Below are 27978 nucleotides of genomic sequence, written 5' to 3' on the forward strand. Positions count from 1 at the left end.
TCTTGGGGCAGGAGAGGCGATGGAGGAGGGGGAGGGAGGAGGTCAAGGGGGAGAAGGGGAGCCCCCCGCTCACCTTCTGCACGGAGATGAGGGCTTCCTGCGTGTTGCTGTCGGTGGTCACCCGGAAAGCCCCCAGCCCCTCCTCGTCCTTGACCTGGTAGGTCATGTCGGTGTTCTCGCCCACGTCGGAGTCCTCGGCCTTCACCCTCCCAATCAGCGTCCCCACGGGGGCCGTCTCCACCACACTGAACTGGTACATCTCTGCGGGGGGGGGGGAGACGGAAGAGGCCGAGTGAGGGTCTCGTGGGGATGAAGTCTGCTTGCCCATTGCTGGTTCCGAGCACTGGCACACTCACATCCCCCCCCAAAGGAACACCTGCTTTGAGTGGGTCTCTCTCCCCTCCCTCTAAGGGTCACATCCAGGGGGTGCTGGGGGGGAAGTTCTGGCCCCCCGTTTTCAGAGCAGGGATGTGGCCATGGATGGAACAAGGAGTTTGGGGGGGGCAAAACCTCAACCACGTATCTCTGGATGGGAGAACCCCTCCGATCGACGTGAAACATTTCCGTAGCTTTACAACTGAGACGGATTCTGCAAAAATTGATATTCCAGGTTATTGCACAACGTCTCTCTCGGGACGGTCTAATTCGGATGGACTGGCCCTGTCGTGATGTTGGCAGGTCCAGTGACATTTCCCTTTGGGTCTGCATCACTTTTGTATTGGAGCAATCCCGGATATTTGCAGATGTTTGTGCATTTTCAAATCCTATCCCCATGGCCTGGGGATTAACAGCAGGATGAGAAAGTGGAGTTTAGGAGGGACTGGAAGGATAAACACCTGCCGTCTGCTGGGCTGAATGTCCTGACTAAATCTGCACCCACTTTTTTCATCTTTGTAGACTCCACTTTCACCTGGACATCCCTTTGGACATTTGGCTGTTGTACGTTCATCTTGGACGCACTGGTGCTTTTTGCATTGCCAATGTGCTCACGAGCAGATGGAATGTGTTTCATTCCCCCACTCCAGCCTGTATTCTCTTAATTCTTTTCTTTACCTTAATAAATTCCATTTAAGAAAAACAACAACAACAATAAAGCAGTGGTGTGGATTTTCTGGGGGGGGGGAGAACTGGGAAATTTTCTGAAAAATTTCAAGGGAGGGGGTGTTATGATGCCCTGCAGAGAGATCTCATTGCATTTTACTCATAATTTATAAAGCTAAAAACTGCCCAACTGGCCTAATCCTGGATTTGCATTTGGCATCAATCATTGGTTCTGCGATTTTGGGAAAGAGAATCTCTCATGGTGGGGAATAAAAGAAAGTCCTATGTAAATCTGCCTACCCCACATCAGAGCTTTTGGGGGCACCCACCCCCTTCACAGCTGGCATGGAGCCTGCATCCTAAAAGCAGGGAGAGTATGTGTGGCACAGGAAATGTGGCCCCCGTGCCTAGCTGGCAGGGCCCATCCCGCTGCCTAGACCAGCAACCCACTGCCAAGGCAGCCCAAATGGCACGCAGCTCTGCCTCGACAGCTGCCCCCCACAAAGGAGCTGCCGGCTGCTGCCACCCTCCCCCCGCCTGCCCCGCGGCCTCGGTGGCCCAAGCTCACTCTGGGGGAAGCGTGGGGGGTTGTCGTTGACGTCCGTGATGACGATGGTGACAGTGGTGGAACCCGAGAGGCCTCCCAGCTGCCCGGCCATGTCCGTCGCCCGGACCACCACCTCATAGCGGTCTTGCGTCTCCCGGTCCAGGTTGGCCACTGCCGTCCGGATCACACCTGCAGGAAGCCCCGACACGTCGGTGAGGGGCCAGGTGGGCACCCAGGAACCTCAAGGGGCCATGCCCAGCCCCAACACCCCTGCCTTCCCTCAGCCCCCCCTCCATCTGTGGCACCTCTAGAGAAGCCCCCCTGCAAACTGTGCCAAGGAGGAGACCCACAAACCACTCCCTTGGCAGGGGGGGGGGGAATCCCAAGGTGGATATGAGCACAAGCCCAGTGCTCCCCCCCCAGTAGTCTCCAACAACTGGTATTTGGAAGCAAATTGGGAAACGCAGGAGGCCTGGACCCTCGGCTAAAGAAGGAGCAAGGAAGAAGTGGCACCCAGGGATCGTGGGGTATAAGGGGGCAGGATATGCACCCGAGATACCTTTGGGGGCAGCCACCGCCTTGGAGGGCCCCCCCCCCGGATAGCCACAGAGGGTGTCTCCAGGCAGGCCCCGATCCTGGCCCCCTTAGGCAGAGGCCTTTTCCACCCTTCCACATGACAGCATCACTAGCATCAAAATGACAGCCTGTATTTTGCCATCATTTGATGCCAATTTTCCCTTTTCAGGGGGAAATCCAACAAGTTGGAAAACACATGTGTCACAGGGAACCATTTGCGGGATCTCAAAGACTCGCTTGCCATATTAAGCTCCCGTCTGGAAGTCCCCTTAATTGGGAAGCAGCAGTGCGGGCGGAGGGGGGGGGACAGCTGCAGGGGGAATCCCTCCCCTCCCTTGAAACCACAGCCTCCCCCCCCCGGCAGCATCTCTTGGCTGCAGCTGCTGCAGGGGGGCAGGATGAGGCTGTGCCTGGCGCTGGGCGAGATCCAAGGATCTTTGCTGCCTGTTTGTTTCACCAGCTCAGAGAAGCACCAGCTGCTTGTTAACTCGTCAGATCAAAATAAAGATCTTTCTGATGAACTCTGCTGAAGTCGCTATTAATAGCTGCCCGCTGCCCTGCAGGAGCTGGGAGAGTTTGGGGGGGGGGAACAGGGAACGAGCGGGGAGGGGCAGAGATGCCACCCTCCATCCCCATCCATGGGAAGGAGCTGGCTGAGCACCCAGGGGAGCCAGGCTGGCAAGTGGCCAGCTGCAGGAAAGGCAGCTGTTGGGGAGGGAGGAGCGAGGGCCAGTTTTTGCTCAGCTGCTCAAAGGCAGCCGGACCAGGATGGCATCCCCATTGCCCACCAGGCTCCCCCGCCAACCATTTGGCAGCCCGGGTCCCGACTCCTGTGCCCGCCCACCCCTTTGACTTCTCTTTGTGCAATTGCCCACACCTCCTCCGCTGCATGGCAGGGGTGGACTAGATGACCCCTGGGTCCCTTCCAAATCTGCAATTCTGTGATTCTATGCGGCCCAGGGACAAAGGGCAGGATGCAAAGGAGCCCGTGACGAAAAAGAAACTCCTGGATAAAGAGCACCAAAGAGGACTCCGCTGGCCCCCAGCAGCCTCCCCCAGGTTCAAGAGTCACCTGTTTCCTGACTGCCACTGGGGGAAACAGGCTGTGGGTCCTGGGGGGGAATCGGAGGAAGACTGTCTCTAAGTGGGGAGAAGTGATTTTGCCAGCATGGCAGGGGGTTGGACTCGATGAGCCTCGTGACCCTCCCATGGCTCTTACCCTCCCATGATTCTAGCATGGGGTAGAGCTGCAGATCCAGCCCCCTTGGAAAGCCCCCCCGACCAAGGCGCTGGGTCCCACAAGGTCACTCTGCTGTCAGGGAAATGTCCTTCCTGGGAGCCTCTCTCCAGTCCTTGCATTTGGGGCAGGGAGTCTGGCAGTTGCTCAATACTTCCCCGGGACTGGTTTGGGGGCGCAGCCATGTGGGGGCCAGAGCACTGGAGAGGCCAGGCCTGCACGGCTTCCCCCCCCCCACTGCTGCCTCTCGGCTCTTCCCAGGAGACGCTTGCCAGCCCCGAAGGCTCTGCTCATTATCCAGCCGCTGATGGGCTGATTGTCAGGAGGCATCACTGGCGGCTGGACCCAAAGCCGCTCCTGGCCTCTCTCCCTGGCTGACAGCTGTCAGCCGCCGTGCCCTGCAATTACCTCCGCCTCACCCCAAAAGCTCTGGCTGCCCTCCCTGCCACCAGAAAGAGGGAGAGAAGCAAGGGGGGCACACTGCTTGCTCAATGCAAAACGTTGCAAAGCCCAGCAAAAAGCTCTCTCTCCCCCTTCGCTGCCCATCCTGCTGGGGCTGAGCTTGCAAAGAGAAGCAGAGGGGACTCAGACGGACTCAGCGCCACCTTTCCAGAGAGAGGGGAAGGCCAGAGCAGCTGCCTTACATGCAGAAGGTCTCAGGTTCAATCTCTGGCAGCCGCTGCTGCCAGTCAGTACAGACAACACTGAGCTAGACAGACCAAGGCTTTGGCTCCATGTGAAGCAGCTCCTTACATTCCTCTCTAAGCCTTCCCACATGCAGGAAGTCCCAGGCCTTCTTCTTCATCCCTGGCCCATCTGAAGGCACAGCAGCTGTGTGCCTCTGAGCATGGGAAGAGAGCTTCTGCAGGCAAAGGGCTGCCAGGCGGTACCTCCCGAACCAGCAGGCAGGGCCTCCTGCACTTGCCTGCCTGCCTGCCTGGAGACCTGGTGCTGCCCTGCTGGGGAACCAGGGAGAGTGAGGGGGGGCACTGCCTTCCTGGGACGGGAGGAACGAGAGAGAGCTGGGAAGAGGGCCAGGCCAAGGCCAAGGGAGCAGGATCCTCCTGGTCAGAACTGGCATCCGGGGTGGCAGAGCCCTTGGCATGCAGGGCATCCAAAGGAATGGAAAGTTGGAAGATTCGGGGCACCAACAAGAAAGTCCTTCTTCAAGCAAGGCAGAGTTAAACTATGGAACTCCCTGCCCCAGGAGGCAGGGATGGTGTACTTTGCTGCCTCCACTGCATCCTTATTGTGCCGTCCGGCAGAGTTTTGCTGGGTCGGGCATGCAGGGCGCTTGACAGTCTGGCCCAAAGGAGGCAGGAGAACCTTGAGGAGAAAGCAAACTTGCACCCACCAGGATCCTGGCTCCGCTGTTACAGCAGATGCACCTCAAAGAGTGTCCAGAGGACAGTCTATGGTAAGGCTCAAGGATGTGGGAAAGGGGCTTGGACTGCTCAGGGAGACCCCAAAACCAGCTGGGAGGGGACACCTGGCTGGGCCGTGATGGCGAGGAATGCCTGCTTAGGAGAAGGGGTGCTCCCTGCCGGCTTGAAATCATCCCTGCATTCGGAAAATCTAACTACCGGTGAGTTGCAAATCTTTCCTTCTTGAGCAAGATTCTTTAGTGCAGGCATCCCCAAACTGCGGCCCTCCAGATGTTTTGGCCTACAACTCCCATGATCCCTAGCTAACAGGACCAGTGGTCGGAGAAGATGGAAATTGTAGTCCAAAACATCTGGAGGGCCGAAGTTTGGGGATGCCTGCTTTAGTGGGTGCTTGCAGACCAGATCTTGGAGGAAACTGATTTTCCAGATCCATTTCAAGGGGGCTTTTGGCCCGGGTTTTGGCACAGAAACTGCTTGGGTTGCCCTGTGTGATGTCCTTGTTCATTCTCCCTGACCTCTCTGCTGCTTTTGATACCATCAACCTGGGTCTCCTTCTGGAGTGACTGTCTAAGATGAGTGCGGCCACCACTTTGCGGTGGTTCTGGTCCCACTTGGATGGACATTTCCAGAGGGGAGTGCCCTTTGGCCCCATGGAGTCTTCCATGGGGGATTCTCCAGGGCTCAGTTCTACCCCTGGTATGTTTAGGATCTCCATGAAACCTCTGAGTGGGGTCATCCAGAATTTTGGAGTCTGCTGTGAGCAATATGCTGATGACACTCAGCTCTATTTCTCCTTGACATCTGCAGGTGAGGCACTGGAAGTGCTGGATTGGTGTCTTGCCTCGGGAATGGAGTGGATGAGAGCCAACAGACTGAAGCTCAAGCCAGATAAGACGGAGGCCCTGCTAGTGGGGGATTCCCTAGGCCAGATGGGTGGCAGGTCACCTGCTCTTGACGGGGTTACCCTTCCTCTGAAGGAGCAGGTCTTTCTGGATCCATTACTGTCACTTGAGGCCGAGGTGGCCTCAGTGGCACAGAAGACCTTCCGTCAGCTTCGCCTGGTCTCCCAGCTGAGCCCCTACAGGGAGAGTTTTAACTCTGGGAACCTCAAGGATGGATTGGATTACTGCAATGTGCTAGACATAGAGCTGCCCCTGAAGACTGTTCAGAAGCTTCAGCTGGTGCAGAATTTGACCGGAACAAGACGGTTTGAGCATATGACACTGATTCTGGTCCAACTGCACTGGCTACCAGTTAGTTTCTGTGTCCAATTCAAAGGAGTGCTGCTCTTGACCTAAAGGTAAAGGGACCCCTGACCATTAGGTCCAGTCGTGACCGACTCTGGGGTTGCGCGCTCATCTCGCATTATTGGCCGAGGGAGCCGGCGTATAGCTTCCAGGTCATGTGGCCAGCATGACAAAGCCACTTCTGGCAAACCAGAGCAGCACATGGAAACGCCGTTTACCTTCCCGCTGTCTGTAGCGGTTCCTATTTATCTACTTGCATTTTGACGTGCTTTTGAACTGCTACGGTAGGTTGGCAGGAGCTGGGACCAAGCAACGGGAGCTCACCCCGTCACAGGGATTCGAACCGCCGACCTTCTGATCAGCAAGCCCTAGGCTCAGTGGTTTAACCCACAGCGCCACCTGCTCTTGACCTATAAAGCCTTAAATGGCGCCAGGCAGAAACATTCCTCATCTCCCAGGCCTTTGGCTTATTAAACAATCTATAGCCTTTACAACCGGGGGGGGGGGGCATTGCTTCTGTTTGTTAGTATGGTATGTATTTTTGTGAACCTCCCTGTGATCTTTGGATGATGGGTGGTATAGAAATTCTAATTCTAATTCTAATGATGATGATGATAAATGGAATGGCTTTGCTCTTCCTCCACTGGCGGAGGCAGAAATATCAGTTGCCAGAAACCACGAGAGGGGAGGGAGTCTTGCACTTGGATCCTGTGGACTCAATGGACCTCTGGTCTGATCCTGTATCTCCCCTAGTCCTCTCCTGTTCAGAAGGGAGTTGCACCTGGCTCCTGCAAGTGGCTGCATCTCCAGAGCCAGGCGGCGTCTCATTGGAATGGAAACGGCTCCGTTAATTAAAGGGTCTGAAGCGTTTTATAATGAAAATGATTCTTGTCAGCAGCACTGTGATGAGAGGGATGTCGCTGGGGTGGGGGGTGGGCTCGGCGGAGACAGAAGCTCATCATCCTCCCAGCAGGAGGGGAGCCCAGGGCCCTCCAGCGAGGCCTCAGCACCAGGGCAGAATGAGGGGGGCGCTGGGATGCTGACAGGGACCCTGCTCTGACACCGGCTCATCCGCTTCCACTCCTGCCCTGGGAAAAACCCTTCCACCAGTCGGACTCCATCCCATAATTATGCATGCAGTTCAAGGAAGAGTTGGACCCACCTCCCATGACATCCCCATGGAAGGAGAAAGAGGCCAGGGGCCAGATCCATCCCAGAATATGCCGACCTCCTGCCTCTCCACTGGTGCCGTCTAAGAGAGAACTCTAACAAATGCAGCTTCTCCCCTCATTGGGCATCTCTGCCCGCAAGCAGCCACTCCTCACATTGCAGGGGGTTGGACTAGATGACCCTGGGGGTGCCCTCTACAATTCTATGACACACTCTGGGCTCATTGCGAGGCCAAGAAGAGTCAGAGGAAACCCAGGGAGTTGGGGGGGCGCAGCTGCGTCTGCTGGCTTTCATTATCTCCACAGCCCCCCCTCCACACCCAATCGCCTCTCTTTTAAATAACTTCTCCCCTCGCACGAGTGATTCCAGCTCCCCGCCTTTGGCTCCGTGCCAATCTCTCACACACAAGGTTTGTGGAAATTGGGGGGGGGGGGACAACTGCAAACTGCTGGGCTGTTCTTCTTTCAACCTGCCTTGCCAGGAGCCTCACAAGGGCTGAATTTGCCCCCAAACCTGGGACAGCCAACAGTCCTGCTTCACGCAGCGCATTGTTAACCTGTGGAACTCCCTGCCACAGGAGGCAGAGATGGCCACCAACCTGGATGGCTATGAAAGAGGATCAGACAAATTCAGTGGCTCCCAGCCAGGAAGGTTCTGCTCAGCCTCCGCAGCAACGCTTCTGAATCCCCGTGGCCTGAATGCCACCCATGGCCAGTCAAGGCAGCCAGCATTGAGTCCAAGCGGCCTCATCCTGGTTCAGTTCATTCTTGCATTGCAGGGGGTTGGACTAGATTACTCTTGGAGGTCCCGTCCAACTCTATGTTCTAGGATTCTCTGTTCCTCGAAGCCTCACAGAGTGGCCCCTGGCAGGAGAACCCAATTGCCTTGCGTGCCGATTCCTGCAGGAGTGGCGGCCCCACCTGTTGGCCTCTCCAGAGCCAGATTCTCAGCCCAGGGGTCCCCTCTCCCCCCTCCACCCCCTAACAGATGGGGCCTGGGGACTCCGCCTAAGATGGCACAAAACGAAGCCAAATCCCAAATCCCTCTGGTCGTTAAAGATTAATTTCCACTTTACATCCGTAAATGCATCCTAATTTCCCAAGGAGGTGGCAGGCAGGCAGGCGACTCGCTCCGGGTTCAAAGGCTCTGTGCACCTGGGAGCCCTTCTGGGCAAGAGCCCCTGGGGTGGGCTGTTTGAGAGCTGTAAGAGCTGTTCGACAGTGGAATTTGCTGCCAAGGAGTGTGGTGGAGTCTCCTTCTTTGGAGGTCTTTAAGCAGAGGCTTGACAGCCATCTGTCAGGAATGCTTTGATGGTGTTTCCTGCTTGGCAGGGGGTTGGACTGGATGGCCCTTGTGGTCTCTTCCAACTCTATGATTCTATGTGGAAGGTGCTGGCAGTGCCCTTGGCCAGACTCGGACACCTCCTCCTGCAGAAGCGGACAAGCCCAGCTGCCTCAGCCTCGCCCTGAGGAGGAGACACCCTGTGGCACCAGGCCAGGTCCTCCCTCTGCCCAGAAGCAGCACTGGGAGGGGGGAGGCCCAGTGCCAAGACCCGCCAGGCAGGGTTTGCTGGGCAGTGCCAACAAGCTGAATGCTGGGAGATTCAGGGTAGACCAAAGAAAGCACAAAGCAGAGGTCACCTATGGAACTCCCTGCCACAAGAGGCAGTGAGGGCCACCAGCTTGGATGGCTTTGAAAGAGGAGGAGATAAATTCATGAAGGAGAAAGAAGCTCTCAAAGGCAGGGGGTCCACTCTGCCCTCCGTGGTTGGAGGCCGAAATGCTTGTGAATGCCAGTTGCTGGAAACCGCAGGAGGGGGGAGGGCTCTGGGGTCGGATCCTGCTTGCAGGTTTTCCAGTGGGGTATCTGGTTGGCCACTGTGGGAACAGAAGGCTGGATGAGATGGTCCCCCTTTGGCCTGATCCAGCAGCCAGGCTCCTCATATTCTCTTATGGAACCTCCAGGTCCAGAGGAAGTCTATCTGGGTTCCTACGGGCATTTGGCCACGGTGAGAACAGGATGCTGGGCTAGACAGCCCATTGGCCTGATCCTGCAAACTTTCCTTTCGGAGAAGGTTGGGCAGGAGGCCCTTTCCCTTTCTGCTCCAGCCGCGCTTGTGCAAAGACACGCATCGTCCCGCCAAGCCTTGTGCAGGACATTTGCACCCAGGGCTGCTCCCCCCCTGGTCCTCCTCGTGTGAGCCAGGCGAGGGAGAAAGCAGGTCAAAGTCAAAAAGGAAAAGCAAACGGCTCTCCATTATCGTATATTACGAAAAATGAAGGTGCCAGATTTTATGGCTCCTTTTACAGCATTAATGATCACGATGGCTCTGCAAGTTAAGCTGCTGATCTGGGCAATTAAACCTGATGCTCCAAGCACAGGAAGGAATTGCCATGCAGAGCAGCTTGCCAGGTGCATGACGGGACCCGGCCGGAATTGGGGGGTGGAGGGCTTCCGTGGCCTCTGCCCTCGGCAGGACAAACGTCTCCCCAGTGGCTCTTTCAGCTCCTACACCACCCAAGGCAGCGCAAGTTGGCATCCTGCTCCTGGACCACCGTGGCTCAGAGGAGGGCTCTTGATGCCAAACTCAAGGGGGGGGGAGAGAAGTGGTTGCAGAAGCCAGCTCACTTCCGAAGGGCTTTCGCGGGATGCCAGGATGCCAGCAGGCTGGGGGTGAAGAAACCCAGGCAGCCAAGGGAGAAGCCCCCTCCTCTGGGCCAGCCCAAGTTAGGAGCGGCAGAGACCCCTGGGTGAGGGAGGGGAGGAAGGAGTAGGTCTCCATCTCACACAAATAATTCCTGCAGTACCTGCCCCCACCCTCCATAGCGCCTCCTGCAGGCAGACAGGGGAAGCATCTCCTGCCCAGAAACAGACCAAGGTTGCCATGTGGGAAAGAAGACTTCTGAAGGTGGACTCCTGTGGCAGCCAGAGAAAAAGCATGGCTCCCGTTTCCAAGCAGAGAACCGGCCTCCTCCAGAGGATCCTCGGGGACCTTGACCTTTGGGAGGCGCCGTAGCTCCCTTGGCAAGAGGGGGCTTTGAGAGGTGTGGGCAAAGGCAGCTGCTTGCCCAGGAATAGCCTGAGTGGGTTGGCCTGTGAATCTGACGCATCACCACACATTGAAACTCACCACTCAGCTTGAGGACGGAAAGAAGCAAAGGGGGGTGGATGAATGGAGAGACACTCGAGCCCCATGGATGCCCCAAGGAAGCCTGGCTGGCCGTTTCTAGGTTTCAAGGTTTCTAGGTTTCAATACCACTGTATTCTGCTCTGGTCAGACCTCACCTGGAGTACTGTGTCCAGTTCCAGGCACCACAGTTCAAGAAGGATACTGACAAGCTGGAACGTGTCCAGAGGAGGGCAACCAAAATGGTCAAAGGCCTGGAAACGATGCCTTATGAGGAACGGCTTAGGGAGCTGGGTATGTTTAGCCTGGAGAAGAGAAGGTTAAGGGGTGGTATGATAGCCATGTTCAAATATATGAAAGGATGTCATATAGAGGAGGGAGAAAGGTTGTTTTCTGCTGCTCCAGAGAAGCGGACACGGAGCAACGGATTCAAACTACAAGAAAGAAAATTCCACCTAAACATTAGGAAGAACTTCCTGACAGTAAGAGCTGTTTGGCAGTGGAATTTGCTGCCAAGGAGTGTGGTGGAGTCTCCTTCTTTGGAGGTCTTTAAGCAGAGGCTTGACAGCCATCTGTCAGGAATGCTTTGATGGTGTTTCCTGCTTGGCAGGGGGTTGGACTGGATGGCCCTTGTGGTCTCTTCCAACTCTATGATTCTATGATTCAAGGATGCTGGGATCCTGAGCTCAGGCCCTGTTGGCTGCTCCTCACCCCAGGTGGCCTCACAGCCACTGCCATGGGGTCCAGCGGCCCCTTTTCCGAGTCTCCCCCTACCCCCAGGCCCAGGGAAGCGAGTGAGTGAGTGCGCGAGGCCCCCTCCGCATTCCCCCCTCCGTCCAAACGGGCCGTCACGGGATCATCTGCTGGGGATTTATCGCAGGTCCCTTTTACAGCGGGCCTTTATTAGAAGTTATTAAAGGATGGAGCGGGTTCCACCGCTCGCCCATCAAATATTAATAGAGCATTTATAAAGCGATCCTTAATTTAAAGTGTTGCCTTTAATCAAAGGCCCAGCGCTAACAAAGCCACTGCTGGAGAGCCTGGCAGGGGGGAGCCTTTGTGCCCCTTCAGAGTGCCAGGGCCCCCCCCCTGCACCCAGGAAGGGTCAGCGCCCCTCCTCCAAGGGGGGCCCAGCCGGCCCAGCCTGACATTTCCGGACTCCCCGCTGGGTGCAGATGCCCACGGCTGCTCTCCTAATGCCAGCCACTCCCTCTCTCCCAGGGAGATTGCCTGGCACTCACACAGGTGGGCACAGAGGAGGAGGGGGGCGGGAAACCCTCACGCAGCAACTCTCTCCATCTGTGGTTTCCAGCAACTGGGATTCAGAAGCATAAGGTGGGCCATTGACAATCCTCTTGTCCATGAATTGGTCCCCTCCTCTCTTAAAGCCATCCAGATTTGGGGTGGGGGGGCATCATTGCCTCCTGTGGCGGGCAGTTCCACCGTTTAACTATGAGAGGGAGAGCTGCAGCAGCAGAACCCCAAAGATGCCCCTGCCAGGCTGGCGTTCTTGGGTGATCTTCCTTGCAGCTTGCCCCCCACCCCAATGAAGCAGGACAGACCCAGAGGTTAACTTGCCCCCATCACAAGCCCAGCATCCAATTTGCAAGGCTACCTGGCTGCCCCCAATTTTCAGAGGGACAGCTTCTGCTTCAGGAGAGCCAGGGGGTGGTAGTTGGTGGTCAAAGCCCAACCCCCTGTACACAGCCAGCTCCCCCTCCTACCCCTCTCGCTGCCCCCCCGAGTGCCCCGAGCACCTCCACCTGGCACTCACCCGTCCTGCTGTCGACCGTGAAGTGTTGCTCGCCCTCGAGAACGCTGTAGACCACCCGGGCGCTGCTTCCGTAGGTGGGGTCGTCGGCATCGGATGCCATCACCTGCATCACCGATGTCCCTGGGGGGGAGGACAGAAAGAGCCCCACGTGAGCAGCAGCCCTGACCCCCAACTTCCGCAGCCCCTACCCCACCAAGACAGGCACACAGCCTCCCTCTGTCCTGGGCGGGACAATTTCCTGCAGGCTCAGATCTGTGCAAGGCCACCTGGGGGGTGGAAGGGCAGGGCCCATAGGGTGGGGGTTCTCTCCCCAGCCCAGCCCAGCCCAGCCTGCTCTCCTCCACCCCCAGGCAGAGCCCAGGGTCCTCATGCACAACACGTAGAGGGGTGGGGCAGAGGGAGTGCAAATTGGATAAAAGTCCATCAAACGGCTGCAATTAAGTTATTGATTTTCAACGCTGCCTCATTAAACCGGGGGCTTCACTCTGAGTGTCCCTGCAATGGGTCTAATTTGACATCATGTTCAATTTGACCAAAGTGGGACCCCTGGACGTGAGGAGCAGGAGGGGGGGTGTTGGGGAGGGGGCTGGAAGGCTGCTGATGGCCCAGAGACTGACAAGGCAAAATTGGGGGGGGGAGAGAAGGCAAAGAGGCCTCCCCAGCTGGCATTGCCCATCCAGGTAAGGAAGGAGGGCAGGTGGGCAGGGCCCCTGCCAGGTAGGGATCGCTCAGGTGGGCCCAGCCTCTCAGGGAAGGATCTGCCCCCCCCATCTCACCTGTCAGTCAGAAAGCCTCTTGAGGCAGCCAGCAGAGTTTTAAAATGGCAAGATCATAACCGTTTAAAACAGAATAAAAACACCATGCAGGAAAACAGACACAGATGGCACCGGCCATAAAACCAGGTGCCATTAAATGCCAAAGGGCCCCTGCCAACTGTTGCCTAAATGCACTGCTGGGGGTGGGATTTAAGGCTGGCAAACTGGAGGGAGCTCCAGAGGCCCCACACCTCTGTGCGAGCACCGGCTTTGGAAGGCAGTGCGGCATAATGGTCAGAGCGTCGCGTCACTCCTTCGTAGGGTAACGGCAGCACAGTGACTTGGGAGACCAAGGTTCAAATCCCCAAACGGTTGTGAAGATCTCCCTGGGCGGCCTCTCAGCCTAACCTACCTCACAGGGCTGTTGTGAAGATGAAATGCGGGTGGGGGGGGAGACCATGTACGTCAGCTTGAGCTCCGTGGAGGAAAAGGCAGTAGGGAAATGTGATAAATAAATAAATGAGGAGGAGGAGGAGGAGGAGGAGGAGGAGGAGGAGGAGGAGGAGGAGGAGGAGGAGGCGGTCTGATCGGGCAGTGGGGGGGACTTGCCCTTCTCTCCCCCTGCCATGCCAAGCCCACCCCCAGTCCTGCCTCCGTTCCAATGGGTCAGTCCTTGACGGTGGGGGCTGGAAGCCACAGAGGTCTCCCCCCCCCGCTAGATTCCCACCCCCACAGCCACCTCTAGGCTGCCTGTCACACCACTCAGAAATCGCCACAATGGACTCCACTTGCAAACCAGGTCAAGGAGGCAGAAAGCAAGGAGCAAAAGATTCGAGGAAACACAGAATATCTCAACTGCCCCCCCCCCCCAGGGCACTTGGGGAGGGGCAATTCCACAACCGGGTACACAGAAAAGGGACCGCCTTCCCTTCCCACCCAAGAAGCCCCTTTGGTCAGTGGGAGACGTCCCACGGCCTTCAAGGTGGCATCTCAATCTAGGGCGGGGGGGGGAGGAGGAGGTGTCCTTTGGCCACTTGCAGTTCCGCCGTTCACCACACGGGGCACCGGCTGCCCCAGTGAACCCCTTTGCAAAAGAGGAGAAAGGGCTGTGGGCGCCAGTCACAAAATGGCTGCCATGGGGGCGTGGCTTAACCCAGAATGGCCGCAAAGAGACAGGGACCCAAAATTGTGTGGGAATACCGGTATTGCCACCCCCCATCAAAGGGCAGAAAGGCACCTCTGCCCTTGGTCTCATGCACCACCTGATTTTTTGGGACATTGGGGCCCCCAGGTCCCTCCCAAAAATATTTTGGGGCTAGAGAGCTCGGTCCCCATGAGTTGGTGGCCCTGGCCTGGACCCACCTTGGTACTCTTTTTAAAATATAATAAAAAAAACCCAACAACAACAACAACAAAACAACAACAACGATGATAATTTATTAAGGAAAGGAAATAAATGAAATATAAAGCATAAAGAAATTGTGCTACAGTATTGAACTTGTTCTAAAACATTACAAGAAATACATTTTTCCATTAACCTGTTAGTCTGGTTTATAATAGATTACAGTATCTTGATCGTAGTGACTCTCGACCACATTTTCTCAGTCCATTCCAATATCATAGGAGATATGCTTTCCCTCCCATTTTTAGCTATTATAATCTTAGAAGCAGTTTTCAGGTTGAACGCTATTTCTTGATCATTTTCCAGTACGACATCTTTTAGATAACCAAGCAGAAATCCTTGAGGTTCCAAGTCAGACTATATATGATATCCTATCATATCAGAGATCATTAGCCTGAACAGATTTTCAGAATATTTCTATTTGAGTACCATTCCAGAAGATATGTATGTAATCTGCTTTATTTAATCCACGTCGCCAGCATTTATCCGACCCTAATTTATATATGAAATTCAATTTGTAAGGCGCTAAATACCATTGATAGAGGGGTTGGAAAGAGTTTGCTGGTCCTTTTGGTGCCAGGGAAAGAAGACTTCCCAATTCGCCCAGGCCTGGGCATTGCAGGCTGGTTTCCAGGGGCAAAACGGGGGTTCTCTCAGCCAGCCCCCCCCCAACCCACCTTCCTGCTTGCAAACAGTCCGGGGGGGCTGTGCCCATCTTTGCGTCCAGCTTCTCTGGCCTCCCTCCCTACTGGTCACAGGGGGCACCTGTCCGTGGTTTTTTTTTGGGGGGGGGGTGTTGTGCTCTGTTGATGGTTCCCCTCCTTCCGCTTGGAAGTGAGTCTCGGCTGCTTGACTTTCCGTCTGCATTACACCTCCCGATCTCGCAGCCCGCTGCTCTCTCCTTCCTCCCCAAAATCCCAGCCTCTGCCTTTGCTGGGGGGGGGGGGCTCTCGCAAGACTCACAAGCAAACAAACCCTCAGCATTGGCAATGAGCTGCAGAAGCCCACCTCCCCCCAAGCGAGAGAGATAATTAGGCACGTAAAGTGGATAAAGAGAGGGTCTCCCCCCCCCAACCTCCTCTCCAGCGCACACCAGGAGGGCCCCCAAAGCAATAAAACTTAACAAGTCAGAGCAAATTGGTCTCCCTCTCTCTCTCTCCTTGCTGAAAGGGGGCATCCGCTGGGGGGGGGGAGCAGCACGGAAGGGTCCGTCTGGGGCCTCTGGGCTGAACCCAAGAGGGCACCCCCAACCCAGGCAAGGCTCCCCCAACCCCCCCATGCGGCCAAGTGAGCAAGAATCATAGAACTGCAGTTGGAAGGGAACCCGGCGGTCATCTAGTCCAGGAAGGACAGCTGTAGCATCCCTGACAGACGTCTCTCGGACCTCTGCTTGGAAACCTCCGAGGAAGGAGAGTCCACACCCATCCAAGGGTTATAAGCGTCAGAAGTGTCATAAATGAAATGCAGGTCCATAGATGCACAAACCTAGACAGCATCTTAAAAAGCAGAGACATCACCTTGCCGACAAAGGTCCGTATAGTTAAAGCTATGGTTTTCCCAGTAGTGATGTATGGAAGTGAGAGCTGGACCATAAAGAAGGCTGATCGCCGAAGAATTGATGCTTTTGAATTATGGTGCTGGAGGAGACTCTTGAGAGTCCCATGGACTGCAAGAAGATCAAACCTATCCATTCTGAAGGAAATCAGCCCTGAGTGCTCCCTGGAAGGACAGATCCTGAAGCTGAGGCTCCAATACTTTGGCCACCCCGTGAGAAGAGAAGACTCCCTGGAAAAGACCCTGATGTTGGGAAAGATTGAGGGCACTAGGAGAAGGGGACGTCAGAGGACGAGATGGTTGGACAGTGTTCTCGAAGCTACGAACATGAGTTTGACCAAACTGCAGGAGGCAGTGCAAGACAGGAGTGCCTGGCGTGCTCTGGTCCATGGGGTCACGAAGAGTCGGACACGACTAAACAACAACAGATGCACAAGGCAAACACACAGACGCAAGTGCTGGAGGCCAGAAGAGGGACCACCTCTCCCCTCCCAGAGTCCTGTGGAGGCTCAGCCAGATGCGGCTGGCTCTGGAGAGGAACCCCTGGCTGCAGTGCCAGCCTCGGCTTGAACCTGACAGGACCACCATGCCTACCATCTGTCATGTGACGAATGGAGCTCACCTCTCTGGCTGCTTCTTCTTCTTCTTCTTCTTCTTCTTCGTCTTCTTCTTCTTCTTCTTCTTCTTCTTCTTCTCCTCCTCCTCCTCCTCCTCCTCCTCCTCCTCCTCCTCCTCCTCCTCCTCCTCCTCCTTCTCACTCATAGCGAGTAAGATTGTCTTCCATAAACACGGTTTTAACAATGGGTCCGTAAGTGACTGTGGATGCCAATTCTGGATCCACACGTCCTTCCACAGTGGGGACATTGGTTTCCAGGCAGGAGTTGATCACGGTGTGGATTTGCCAAGCGTGCCTTCCTCTTAGTGTGTTTCTCCCTTGCGTCCTGAGTTCGAGTGTCTTCAAAGCCCATGACACCTTTGGTAAAGCCTGTTCTCCAGTTGGAGCGCTCGAGGGCCAGTGTCTCCCAGTTGTTGGTGTTTATACTACATTTTTTCAGATTTGCCTTGAGGGAGCCTTTGAACTTCTCTGGCACCTCTGCATCCTCAAGCAGGTGTCCGGCGGAGCTCTTCCAAGTGGTGAATGGGCATTGGTCATCAGACCAGGAGAGTGTTACTCGGACACCTTCAGAAGCCGGCTGATAAAATCATGGCTAGAGCAGGTGTGGGGGGTGTCTCCTCCCTTCCTCAGAAGGCGGTGGGCTCTCCTTCCTGGGAGGTTCTTCAGCAGAGGTTGGGTGCTCATCTGCCAGGGATGCTCACCGAGATTCCGGCCTGGCAGGGGGCTGGACTAGATGGCCCTTAAGGGTCCCTCTACTATTCTGTGATTCTCTGAGGACTTCCTGAGCCGCTCTGTAGGCAAACCGGAGGACCAAAATGCCATGCCTATTCATTGGGCAGGATCTGTCCTCTCCCCCCAAGTGCAAAGGGAAGCTAAGAGATGTCCCAGTGGGGCCAGGATCCAGAAGCCCTTCCCTTCTTGCTTGAAGCCCAACCTCTGAATTTGTGGACCAGTGCCAGTTCCCCCTCTTGCTTCGCACTACAACAGCCTGAGCTGCAAGGAGGGATGGCGGCTAACAGATTGAGGTTGAATCCTGACAAGACAGAAGTACTGTTTTCGGGGGACAGGGGGCAGGCTGGTGTGGAGGACTCCTTGGTCCTGAATGGGGTAACTGTGCCCCTGAAGGACCAGGTGCGCAGCCTGGGAGTCATTTTAGACTCACAGCTGTCCATGGAGGCACAGGTCAACTCCGTGTCCAGGGCAGCTGTCTATCAGCTCCATCTGATACGCAGGCTGAGACCCTACCTGCCTGCAGACTGTCTAGCAAGAGTGGTGCATGCTCTAGTTATCTCCCGCTTGGACTACTGCAATGCGCTCTACGTGGGGCTACCTTTGAAGGTGACCCAGAAACTACAACTAATCCAGAATGCGGCAGCTAGACTGGTGACTGGGAGCGGCCGCCGAGACCACATAACACCGGTCTTGAAAGATCTACATTGGCTCCCAGTACGTTTCCGAGCACAATTCAAAGTATTGGTGCTGACCTTTAAAGCCCTAAACGGCCTTGGTCCAGTATACCTGAAGGAGCGTCTCCACCTCCATCGTTCTGCCCGGACACTGAGGTCCAGCACCGAGCGCCTTCTGGCGGTTCCCTCACTGCGAGAAGCCAAGTTACAGGGAACCAGGCAGAGGGCCTTCTTGGTAGTGGCGCCTGTCCTGTGGAACGCCCTCCCATCAGATGTCAAAGAGAAAAACAGCTACCAGATTTTTATTTTATTTATTTTTATTTTTTTTATTTTTTTATTTTTAAAAAAGCATGTTTATTAATCAATTTAAAACATGACATAGAACAAAGGCATAAATGGCAACAGTGTAACACAAAAACATCCAATCTTATAAATCATGACCATTGTCTATATCTATGCAAATCTATGCGAATAAAAAGCTACCAGATTTTTAGAATACATCTGAAGGCAGCCCTGTTTAGGGAGGCTTTTAATGTTTAATTGTTTTATTTCATTTTTCTGTTGTAAGCCGCCCAGAGTGGCTGGGGAAACCCAGCCAGATGGGCGTGGTATAAATAAATTATTATTATTATTATTATTATTATTATTATTATTATTATTATTATTATCATTATCATTATCATTATTAAGAGCCCCTGCCTCCTGCCAGGACCCTGCCAGCCACCAGCCCTGCCAGCTGGGCAACACACAGCAGTGCCGGGGGGGGGGGGCAACTGTTGCTGCTTCCCCTCACGACGGCTTTTTTATCCCCAGCTTTGCCTGGCTCTGTGCTGCCTGTGGTCTGACTCACGTCCCCCAGAGACGGTTTAGCTGGTGCTTGCGAAGGATTTGGTTGACTCGAAGCTTTTTCTCCTCTGTTTGCCGTTCACTAATAGAGAGTTTCTCTCTTGCTTTTATCTAAATCAATCAGGGGGATTTGCAGGAACAAGACAAGGCCCAAGGCAGGCACCCCACCCCCAAAAAACAAAGCCTAGCCAGCATCTCATGGCATGGGGGGAACAGCAACAGGGCTTGGAGACAAAATGCCTCCCACCCCACTACTCTGGTGCCCCACCTCCCTCCAGGCACCCCTTTCCATCAAGGTGCAACTGGGATGGGATGGCAGCAGCCTGGTTTGCCCTGACCGATGGTCTTCTCCAGGCAGGGGGTGACCCTGTTGCTTCCACTCAACCTCTCGGCAGCTCAATGCAGAGGATCACGGGATCCTCCTGAAGGGCCTGTGAGACTTAGAGGAGTCACTATGGGGCCAATGTCAGAGGGCAGCACTGGGCAGCTCTCTCCTGGCCCCCTGGCAGGCTGCTGCAAAGCCACCATCTTGTCCCCTCTGCCATTAAAAATCGAGATGAAGCCATGAGGAGGAGTCACAAGTTGATCTGGGCTGAGGAGAAAGCAGAGTGCCCACGAGAACCTGCCTAGCCAGGAAAACAGTGGGACTCAGCGTCTCCCAATCCCTCCTTCCCCTCTGAAGTCAGGCAAGGAAGGCGGGATCTCGGGAGCAGGGACTTCCTTGCGGTGGCCTCTGCAGCTGAAGAGCGGGATTAAAAGGCTTTGAAAAAGAGCGTGCAAGCACCGCGTTAGTAAGACTCTCTTTCCAGCACCAGGTGAAAACCTCTGAGGGAAAGACTTTTCTGCTCAGCTTTTACGAATGTGCTGCTGTAGATCTGGCATTTTTATGGCATTTTGCGTGCCGCTCTGCGAGGCATGACAGGAGAGCAACCAATAAGCATTTAAATATATCATCAGATAAAACAAGACCCTTCTTGAGATGCAGGAGACAGAACCTTGTAAGAATATAAGAGGAATTCTGCTGGTTCGGACCAAGGTCCCACCTAGTCCAGCCTAGTTCTCACGGTCTGTGAAAAGCCCGCAAGCAGGATCTGAGCCCAAGAGCAACTCTCCCCTCCTGCGGTTTCCAGCAACTGGGATTCAGAAGCATCGCTGCCTCCAACCGTGGAGGCAGGATGGAGCCATCCTGGCTAGGAAACATCAATAGCCCTCTCCTCCTCCATCCGTTTGTCAAATCCTCTTTTAAATCTGTCCAGGTTGGATGCTATCCCTGCCTCCGGTGGGAGGGAGTTCCATTGTTTAGCCACGTAGAAGAATCCAAAGTACGGCACAGGTATGGTGCCACCCTTTCTGTTTTGAGTCCCATCCCCTAATAGTGCCCCCTCCCACAATGGCCTGGGAGTCAGACTCTCTCTCCACGTCCTGCTTCTAGCCGCTTACTGCTCCATGCAATGGCCTGTCCTGTGAAAGTCCTTTGCGAGGAACTCTGGCACACGCTTCCGCCAGATCTTTCCAATCCATCTGCTTGCTGCTCAGAGAATGGTCAATGAGGCAGGACTGGCTCTTCCCCTGGGCAGCGAGTCTCGCTCCTTTAGGTGCTGGGAAAAGGCCTCCCCCATTTGCCTGTGGCAGACTTGGGCTCCCTTCTCCTGGCTGGCTTGCAGAGACCCCAGGAGCCCTTTTGGAGAAACAGCGTAGGGGTGGCTCTCTTCGCACCTTGGGCTGGGAGGCCACTTTCGGTGGCAAGAGCCCACAGGTGGGTGCCATCTGGACCCTGCAAGTCAATTGTGAATTTGCCTCCAGTTTGTTTGCTTGTCTGTTTGGATTTTATTCTTTTTGGCCCAAAGGCCCCTCAAAGCAGCTTATAGCAAGACGAAAATGCAGAATGCAAACAAGGCAACAAGACACACGCATAAAGACTTTCATCAAATAACACAGTTTGGAAATGCACAAGATTAAGGCAGCTGCAGGTTAACAGGGAACAACCGTCTCCATCTCCATACAGGGCTTATTGGGAAAGAAAAGCTCCCAGCAGAGGCTTACAAGACACTCCGGTTGTGGCTGAATTGGCCAGGGAGGACCCAGGCTCCCTCCTTGGAAGCATCTCTAGTTAGAGGCACAAGCAGGTTAAAGGACACAGACAAGACTTTGTCGGGAGCCCTGGAGGGAACAACAGTCTGGCCAGGCAGATCATGCTCCTCATTAGGGAAGGCGCAGCAAAGTCCGGGAGCCTCCACTGAAAAGGCTCTGTGCCTCCCAGGAGACAACCTCATCACAGGTAGCAGAGCCACCCCCATCTCCGGAGAGCTTTAGGGGTCCGGCATGTGGCATTCAAAACCAGTGGATGCTGCTGAGAACTGGGGTTCTGTGGACCAGCTACCATCTCCACCAAGCAAACAAACAATCCTGTTGGTGGTGTTTCCTGCTTGGCAGGGGGACTGGATGGCCCTTGTGGTCTCTTCCAACTCTATGATTCTATGAAGTTTCCAGGGGCAGCCCCAGGCTCAACATATTACAACGTCCAGATGAGAATCTCGCCTTTGTCCTTCCACAAACAAGGCCGTCGCCTCCACCCAATGCCTCCTACAGTGAGGAGCATCGGAGGCAAATAATTCCTTTGGCTTCTCCCCCATTCTGCCCCTCCCGACACTCCTCCAGCAGGACCTTTCACAGGAGGGGCAAGGGCTGCACCTGTGTTCGAATCCTGCTTGCGGGTTTCCCATCCGGCTGGGCACTGCGGGGACAAGAGGCTGGGCTAGATGGGCCCTGGGCCTGATCCATCAGGCTCCTCTTAGCACAAGGACCTTCTGAATGCAGAGCAGATGTTCTGCCACTTCAACGGCAGGAGATGGCAGGACCAGGGAAGTGGGGGGAAAGGGGCACGAAACCTCCAAGAAGGAGAGAGAGAGAGAGAGAGAGAGAGAGAGAGAGAGAGAGAGAGAGAGAGAGAGAGAGAGAGAGAGAGAGAGAGAGAGAGAGAGAGGGCCAAGCAGGAACACACATGCCCAGCTAGATAACATGCTCTGATTATCTCCCGCTTGGACTAGTACTGCAATGTGCTCTACATGGGGCTACTTTTGAAGGTGACCCTGAAACTACAACTAATCCAGAATGCGGCAGCTAGACTGGTGACTGGGAGCAGCCGCCGAGACCACATAACACCGGTCTTGAAAGATCTCCATTGGCTCCTAGTTCTTTTCCGAGCACAATTCAAAGTGTTGGTGCCCAGTATACCTGAAGGAGTATCTCCACCCTGGACACCAGAGTCCACTTCTGATAGCCTTCTGGCAGTTCCCTCCCTGCGAGATGTGAGGTTACAGGGAACCAGGCAGAGGGCCTTCTCAGTAGCGGCCCTCACCCTGTGGAACCCCCTCCCTTCAGATGTCAAGGAAATAAACAACTACCGTGTTTCCCCCCTTTTAAGACACCGTCTTATAACTTTTTTCCCCTCAAAAAAACACACGGTGTCTTATTTTCAGGGGATGTCTTTATAGTTCAGGGCGCTGCTGGGCGCTCGGCTGGGCCAGGAAGAGGCCAAGCCGCTGGCTCAGCGCTCCGCCCGGCACTGCTGGGCGCTCTGAGCGCTTGGCACTGTGGAGCACTCTGCTCTGCAGCAGCCGGTTCCGGGCGGCGGGGCGGCAGGCCTCCTCGGCTGGGCCAGGAAGAGGCCAGGCCGCTGGCTTGGGTGCTCTGTGCACTCGCCACTACAACAGCAGCCGCTTCCAGGCCCCGCTGGCTGGCTGGGGCGCTCAACGGTCTCGCTTTTAAAATCCAGTCATTTAAATAGGATCTCAGTCTAATTCTGCAACATCTTACTGCCAGTAGTGGCCATAAGGAGGGTGTTAGTTTTCATACACGGCATGGAGGTATGTCTTATTTTTGGGGTATGTCTTATATTTCTCAAATGCTTAAAAATGCTGCCATGGCTTACTTTATGACTACGTCTTAAAAAGGGGGAAACACGGTATCTGACTTTTAGAAGGCATCTGATGTTTTATTATGTTTTTAATATTCTGTTGGGAGCCGCCCAGAGTAGCTGGGGAAACCCAGCCAGATGGGCAGGGTATAAATAATAAAGTATTATTATTATTATTATTATTATTATTACTACAACAATAGCAGAAGGTTCTGGGACTCATGACAGCACCTCCCCTCCCCCCCCCCAGGCATTGGCCAAGCAAGAAAATTGGCTCTAGGAAAGGAGGGAGGGAGGTGGGCAGCCCCCCCCCCACTCCCTGCAGGAGATTAACCAATTCCCTTTGCAATGTAATCAGGACAAGTCTTGACCCCCAGCCGCCCAATCGCCTCTCTAAGCTGGTGGATGAAGTTCGCTGCTGCCCAAGAAGCACAGAGGGGGACAGGGGACGGCAACTCAGCAGGGAGGGCAGAGGGAAGCTGAAGCCCAGATCGAAAGACGCTGCTAAGGACCCACCACCCCCAGCTCAGGACCCACAGCGTGAGCTCACAATCCCACCCAAGAGGTTTCAGCCAAGGCCCCCCACCTCGCCCCGGCTGCCCAGGCCTCCTTCCTTCGCAGCCCAACCCCTCCTGGTAGGAAGGAAGGGGGGGACGTGGCAGTGGCAGCCCCTCCTGAAATCCTGGCCCCCTGAGAATGGGAACATTTATACCCTGCTTTTTCCTCCAAGGAGCTCAAAGTAGCGCATACAGTGGTACCTCGGTTTGCGACCGCAATCCGTTCCGCGGAGGCTGTCACTCCCCGAAGCGGTCGCTCCCCGAAGGCACGCTTCTGCGCATGCGTGAAGTGCCAATAGAGCACTTCTGTGCGCACACACGCTGCACAGATTGCGTCTGCGCATCCGACACCACGGAACCCAGATGTAAACACTTCCGGGTCCACGGCAGTCATTCACCGAAGCGGTCGCAAACAGAGGTAGGTGTAAACCGAGGTTTGACTGTATCGCTATCTCCCCCCCCCCCCGGCATTTTGTACCCACAACATCCCTGTGAGGTAGGTTAGGCCGAGAGAAGGCAATGACAGGCCCCAAAGGCTACCCAGGGTTGAGTCGGGATTCGAACCTGGGTCTCCCCCAGGCTCTAGTCTGATACTCAAACCACTGAGCCACACTGTCTTAGGCAGGAGCGGCAGGACTAGGGACATGTGGAAGGTGGGAAGTGGCAGTTTGAAGGCCGTTCTCGGTGCACTCAGGACACCTGGAGCCCGACCCAAAATGTTGTAGGAGGGGGGAGGGGAAAGAACAAGACATGGGACCCAGGTGCGAAGGAGGCGCCCTGGAGACGGGTGCCAGTCACCCTGCTCTCTGCCCCCCCCCCACATGCCAGTTGCCTGCTCAGAGATCCCAGAAGGTGCCTCTGGTTTTTGCCTCCGCAGCGAAGGAGGAGGAGGAGGAGGAAGGTCTGAGTGCTTCTGACAAGGGCCTGGGGCTCCTCCGCCACGGAGCGTGTCTCGCGTCCGCACGCAAGCCTCCCAGGACGCCCATTGCTCTGCCAAGGCACGTAGCTGCCGCTCCAAACCCTTCGCTCTGCTTTTAACTTCTGAGCCTTTTAATTTGCAGGAATCGCCTCCTTTCATGTAGGGAAAGAGCGTCTCTTCCTGCCTGTGATCTGCAATTTGGCACAGGCGCCGCCGCCTTTGATATGCCTTGTTTCCATCAGCTCCTGATCAGGCACCCCATAATTGTGAGCGATTTTCAAATAATCAGAGCCTCCGCTAATATCTCCCCCCCCCCCAAGGACCAAGCAGCTCTTTCCCTCCCCAAAACACGGCCTGCCTTCTCTCTCTCTCTCTCTCTCTCTCCTCCACCCAGGGAGAGCAAAGGAGCCTCACAGCCCCGTCTCCAGAAATAAGTGCCGGGGCTCAACCCTGCCCCGCCCCAGCTTCCCTCTGCAGCTCAGCTCCTTAAGCCAAGGAGGGTGGGGAAGACAGGCTGTGTGGACTCAGAGGGGCAAGGCAGGCAGTCTGCACATGCTCAAGGACCACGTCTTCCTTTATAGATTCTGGGGGTGATCTCTGCTGAGCCCCAGCGCCATTTCACACACACCCCAAGCCCCAGGGATGCTGCAAAATGCTTTGCCACATTTCGATGCTCCGCTGCGACAGAGGTGCTCCCACTTTCCGCCTCCCCCCCCCCATTACAAATTTATTTAGTTATTCACTTCAACCATTCCGGTGCCACTTAATCCCTGGGGCCTCTAAGTGGTGGGCGGGAGACTTGATACAATGGAACCGAAGAAGAGTTAAAACAATAACATCTGGATTCTGTATAAAAGCAGATTGGAGTAAAAGAAAAACGGATTCTGGAAGTGTTGGAAGTTCAGCCGGGAGAGAGGGGCCTGTCTGACCTCCGTTGGAAGGGGAAATGTTTATTATGTATTTACAAACGTATTGTAAACAGGTGAATACATTGGCTAGGATTTTAAGTACACTTGTAACTTTAGAAATAGTATAATAAATTTGAGGTAGAAAAATAATTTGGAGTAGAAATGATATACAGTTGAAAAAGGAAATTAAGGAACCAAGGGGAGGGGAGTCATGAGATTTGGAGAATCCCATTTTATGGATTTGATATTGCTTTTGTGTATAAATTTGTGTTGTCGTTGTTTGTTTTTTATTTTCGTTATCTTTGTTGAAAGATACGGGCTGTGTCATGGCGGACCCGATCTGTGCCTCTGAGCCACAAAGAGTGACTCCTCTCTTTGGGATAAAAGGGGCTTGAGGGTCCATGAGGGGCCTTGCACCCCACTTCCGGAGGGGCTTTAACCTGACCAGGTAGCAAAGAGCCCAGGTAGCCAGCCGTGAGTAAGGCTGCTTCCCATTGGGACCCTGGGGGGGGGCTGAAAGGGTTAAAGAGCCCCACCCACCCCAACACAGCGATTTGACCTTTAAAGCACCTTGCAACGCAAGGGGTGTCCATGCAACAAATCTCATGTCTCGTCAGGCCCCAAAAGGTTTTGCTCAAATGGCCAACCAGGCAGGGCACCAGGTTGGCAAGAGAGGAACTTCCCACTAAATGTTAGGAAAAACTGCTGGACGTTAGGGATGCTTTTCAGTTGCAGGTTCCTGCATTGCAGGGGGTTGGACTAGATGACCCTTGGGGGTCCCTTCTGACTCCAGAGTTCAAAGATTCTGACAAATCCTCAGCCCCCACCCCAATAGAAAGGTGTATTTTCCAGACAGTGGAAAGGACGTCCCCTGCATGGCCTGGAGCCAGGAGCTGCAGATGGAGCGGGGGGGGGGGGTAAGGGGGAGACTGGGGGGGGGATGAAGGAAGCAGGGCAAAAAGGCCCCAGAGGGGGGAGCATGGAGGAGGCAAATAAACACCCCCAGGGCCTTTCACAAGCAGAGGGTGCTCAGGAGGCCCCAAGGGTGCCGGACCCTTGGCGGAGGGCAGGCATTTGTAAAGCGCTGAGCCCCTGGCCTGCTCCGCAGGGACACTGGGGTGGGGGCAGTTGGGTGGGGGTGGGGGTGGCGTGCACAGGGACTCACCGATGGGGGAGAGCTCGGCCACACTCCCGATGTAGGGCCCCCCCAGGAAGCGGGGCTCGCTGTCGTTGATGTCCTGTACCTTGATGACGAACTCCGACTCGGGCTCCAGCAGCCGGTCCGTCTGGCGGTCCCTGGCCTGGGCGCGCAGCGTGTAGAAGGTCTTCTGCTCGCGGTCCAGGCGCTCGGTGGCATGAATGTCGCCCGTCAGCTCATCAATCAGGAAGATGGTGCCGGCCCCCTCCCCGGAGATGGTGTACTTGATGGAGCCGTCGCCCTCGTCCGAGTCCGAGTGGATCTGCGGGGAACCCAAGACGGGGAGGTTGGTGCTGGGAGGGACAAGCAGGGAGGGGCTCTCGGGGCTCCGGAGGGGAGGAGAGCAGGTGCCCCCAGGGTCAGACCTCACCGGCAGCATCTCCAGGCAGGGCTGGAAGAAGCCCCCTGCCAGAAACCCTGGAGAGTTATTGCTGCCAGCCAGTGTCGGACAGCCTCTCCTGTCCCTATTCAAACCAGCCCCTTACTTAGAACCATGAGGACTAGCAACTTCCTTTATTTTTAGGGCAAATAGCATAGCTCAGCCGCAAAGCCCCTTTTCTAGGACCATGTTCCACCCAGGAGGGCTGGGAGAGGCCCTGGCTGAGTCCCTGGTTGCCATTGCTGCCAGTCAGTGCAGCCAATACTGAGATACATGGACTCAGTGGCCTGCCTTGGTATATAGCAATTTCCCAGTGGCAGCAGCTCCCGATGGCTAGGCCATTGGCTCCAGACATATGTGGGGCTGGCATCTAGGGGGCAGCAAGGGGAAACAGCTAAATGTGACCCATTTAACTCCATCTCCACCTTCACCAAATGCGGAATTGCTGGAGTAACTCTGCCTCTCTTCTTTTGACTGAGAGCCAGCATAGTGCAGCACTGAAGAGTGTCGGACCAGAGCCTGGGAAAGGCCAGGGTTCGAATCCCTGCTCAGCCATGAAGTTCACCCCACCTCTCGGCCTCTCCCACCTCACAGGGATGTTGTGCGACCAAAGGGCAGGGAGTCAGGTATGCCACCTTGGGCAACTTGGAGGTTGGAGGGTGGGGCAGGAATGACACCAATAAGCAGCTGGGAGCTTCCTGGCCAGCCCTGGGGAGGCGGCACTGGGGACCAGGATCTGATTCTGCTGGAAGGCCCTGGGTAGTGGCCAGGATCCTGCCAACCAGGAAAGAGGACCCCCCACCGGCTTGCCCAGAGCCACTGCTGGAAACCCCACCACCTCAAACCCATCTTTTTGGAGGGAGGGGGCTTGGAAAGTAACTAGCAGGTACCTTTAACCATATGTGGTGGAACTGTAATGTAATTTTAAAATTCTGGGAAATGATATATAATGAAATGATTTATTTTTTTACAAAAAATAACCTTTGTTTAAAAAAGAAGAAGCTTTTTTACTAGGAATTATAGGTACTGAGATTCCAAAAGATCAGAAGAAACTGTTCATGTATGCTACAACGACCGCTCAGAAGTTGCTAGCCCAGAGATGGGAGGAGGAGACAGCCCCAACCAGAGAAGAAGGGCAAATCAAGTGGATGGACGATGCCAAAATGGCAAAATGAACTGGGAACCAAGAAGACAAGATAATTTAAAAAGAATGGGAAATGTTTATAATGTATATACAAATTCCTTGCAAACAGGTCAAAACATTAGCAGGATTCTAAATACACTTGTAATGCAATAGAAACTACAGATAATTTAGGAAGATGAAAAATTTGGAAAAGTATTGATATGCAGATGAAAACAGAATTAAGAGGATCCATGGATGGGATGGGGAGAAGTCAGGAGATTGAAAGTAATCTTGA

At 54.8% G+C, this 27978-nt stretch overlaps 1 protein-coding gene across 3 annotated transcripts in view; it reads right to left on the minus strand.

Moving 5' to 3' along the window:
- Nucleotides 1-27978, minus strand: part of CDH22 (cadherin 22) — a 94847-nt gene that overhangs the window by 27012 nt on the left and 39857 nt on the right. For 2 of the 3 annotated variants that reach the window (XM_035121988.3, XM_088674821.1), the window contains 4 exons: nucleotides 26149-26443; nucleotides 12105-12224; nucleotides 1610-1777; nucleotides 74-261 (listed from right to left, as the gene is read on the minus strand). In XM_035121988.3, coding sequence (XP_034977879.3) covers nucleotides 74-261; nucleotides 1610-1777; nucleotides 12105-12224; nucleotides 26149-26443 — 771 coding nt within the window. Of the gene's footprint in view, nucleotides 1-73; nucleotides 262-1609; nucleotides 1778-12104; nucleotides 12225-26148; nucleotides 26444-27978 lie in introns of those variants that run through there. The other variant, XM_088674820.1, reaches the window with a different exon arrangement.

This window comes from Zootoca vivipara, chromosome 7, assembly GCF_965207765.1.
Source record: "Zootoca vivipara chromosome 7, rZooViv2.hap1.1, whole genome shotgun sequence".
Lineage (NCBI taxonomy): Eukaryota > Metazoa > Chordata > Lepidosauria > Squamata > Lacertidae > Zootoca > Zootoca vivipara.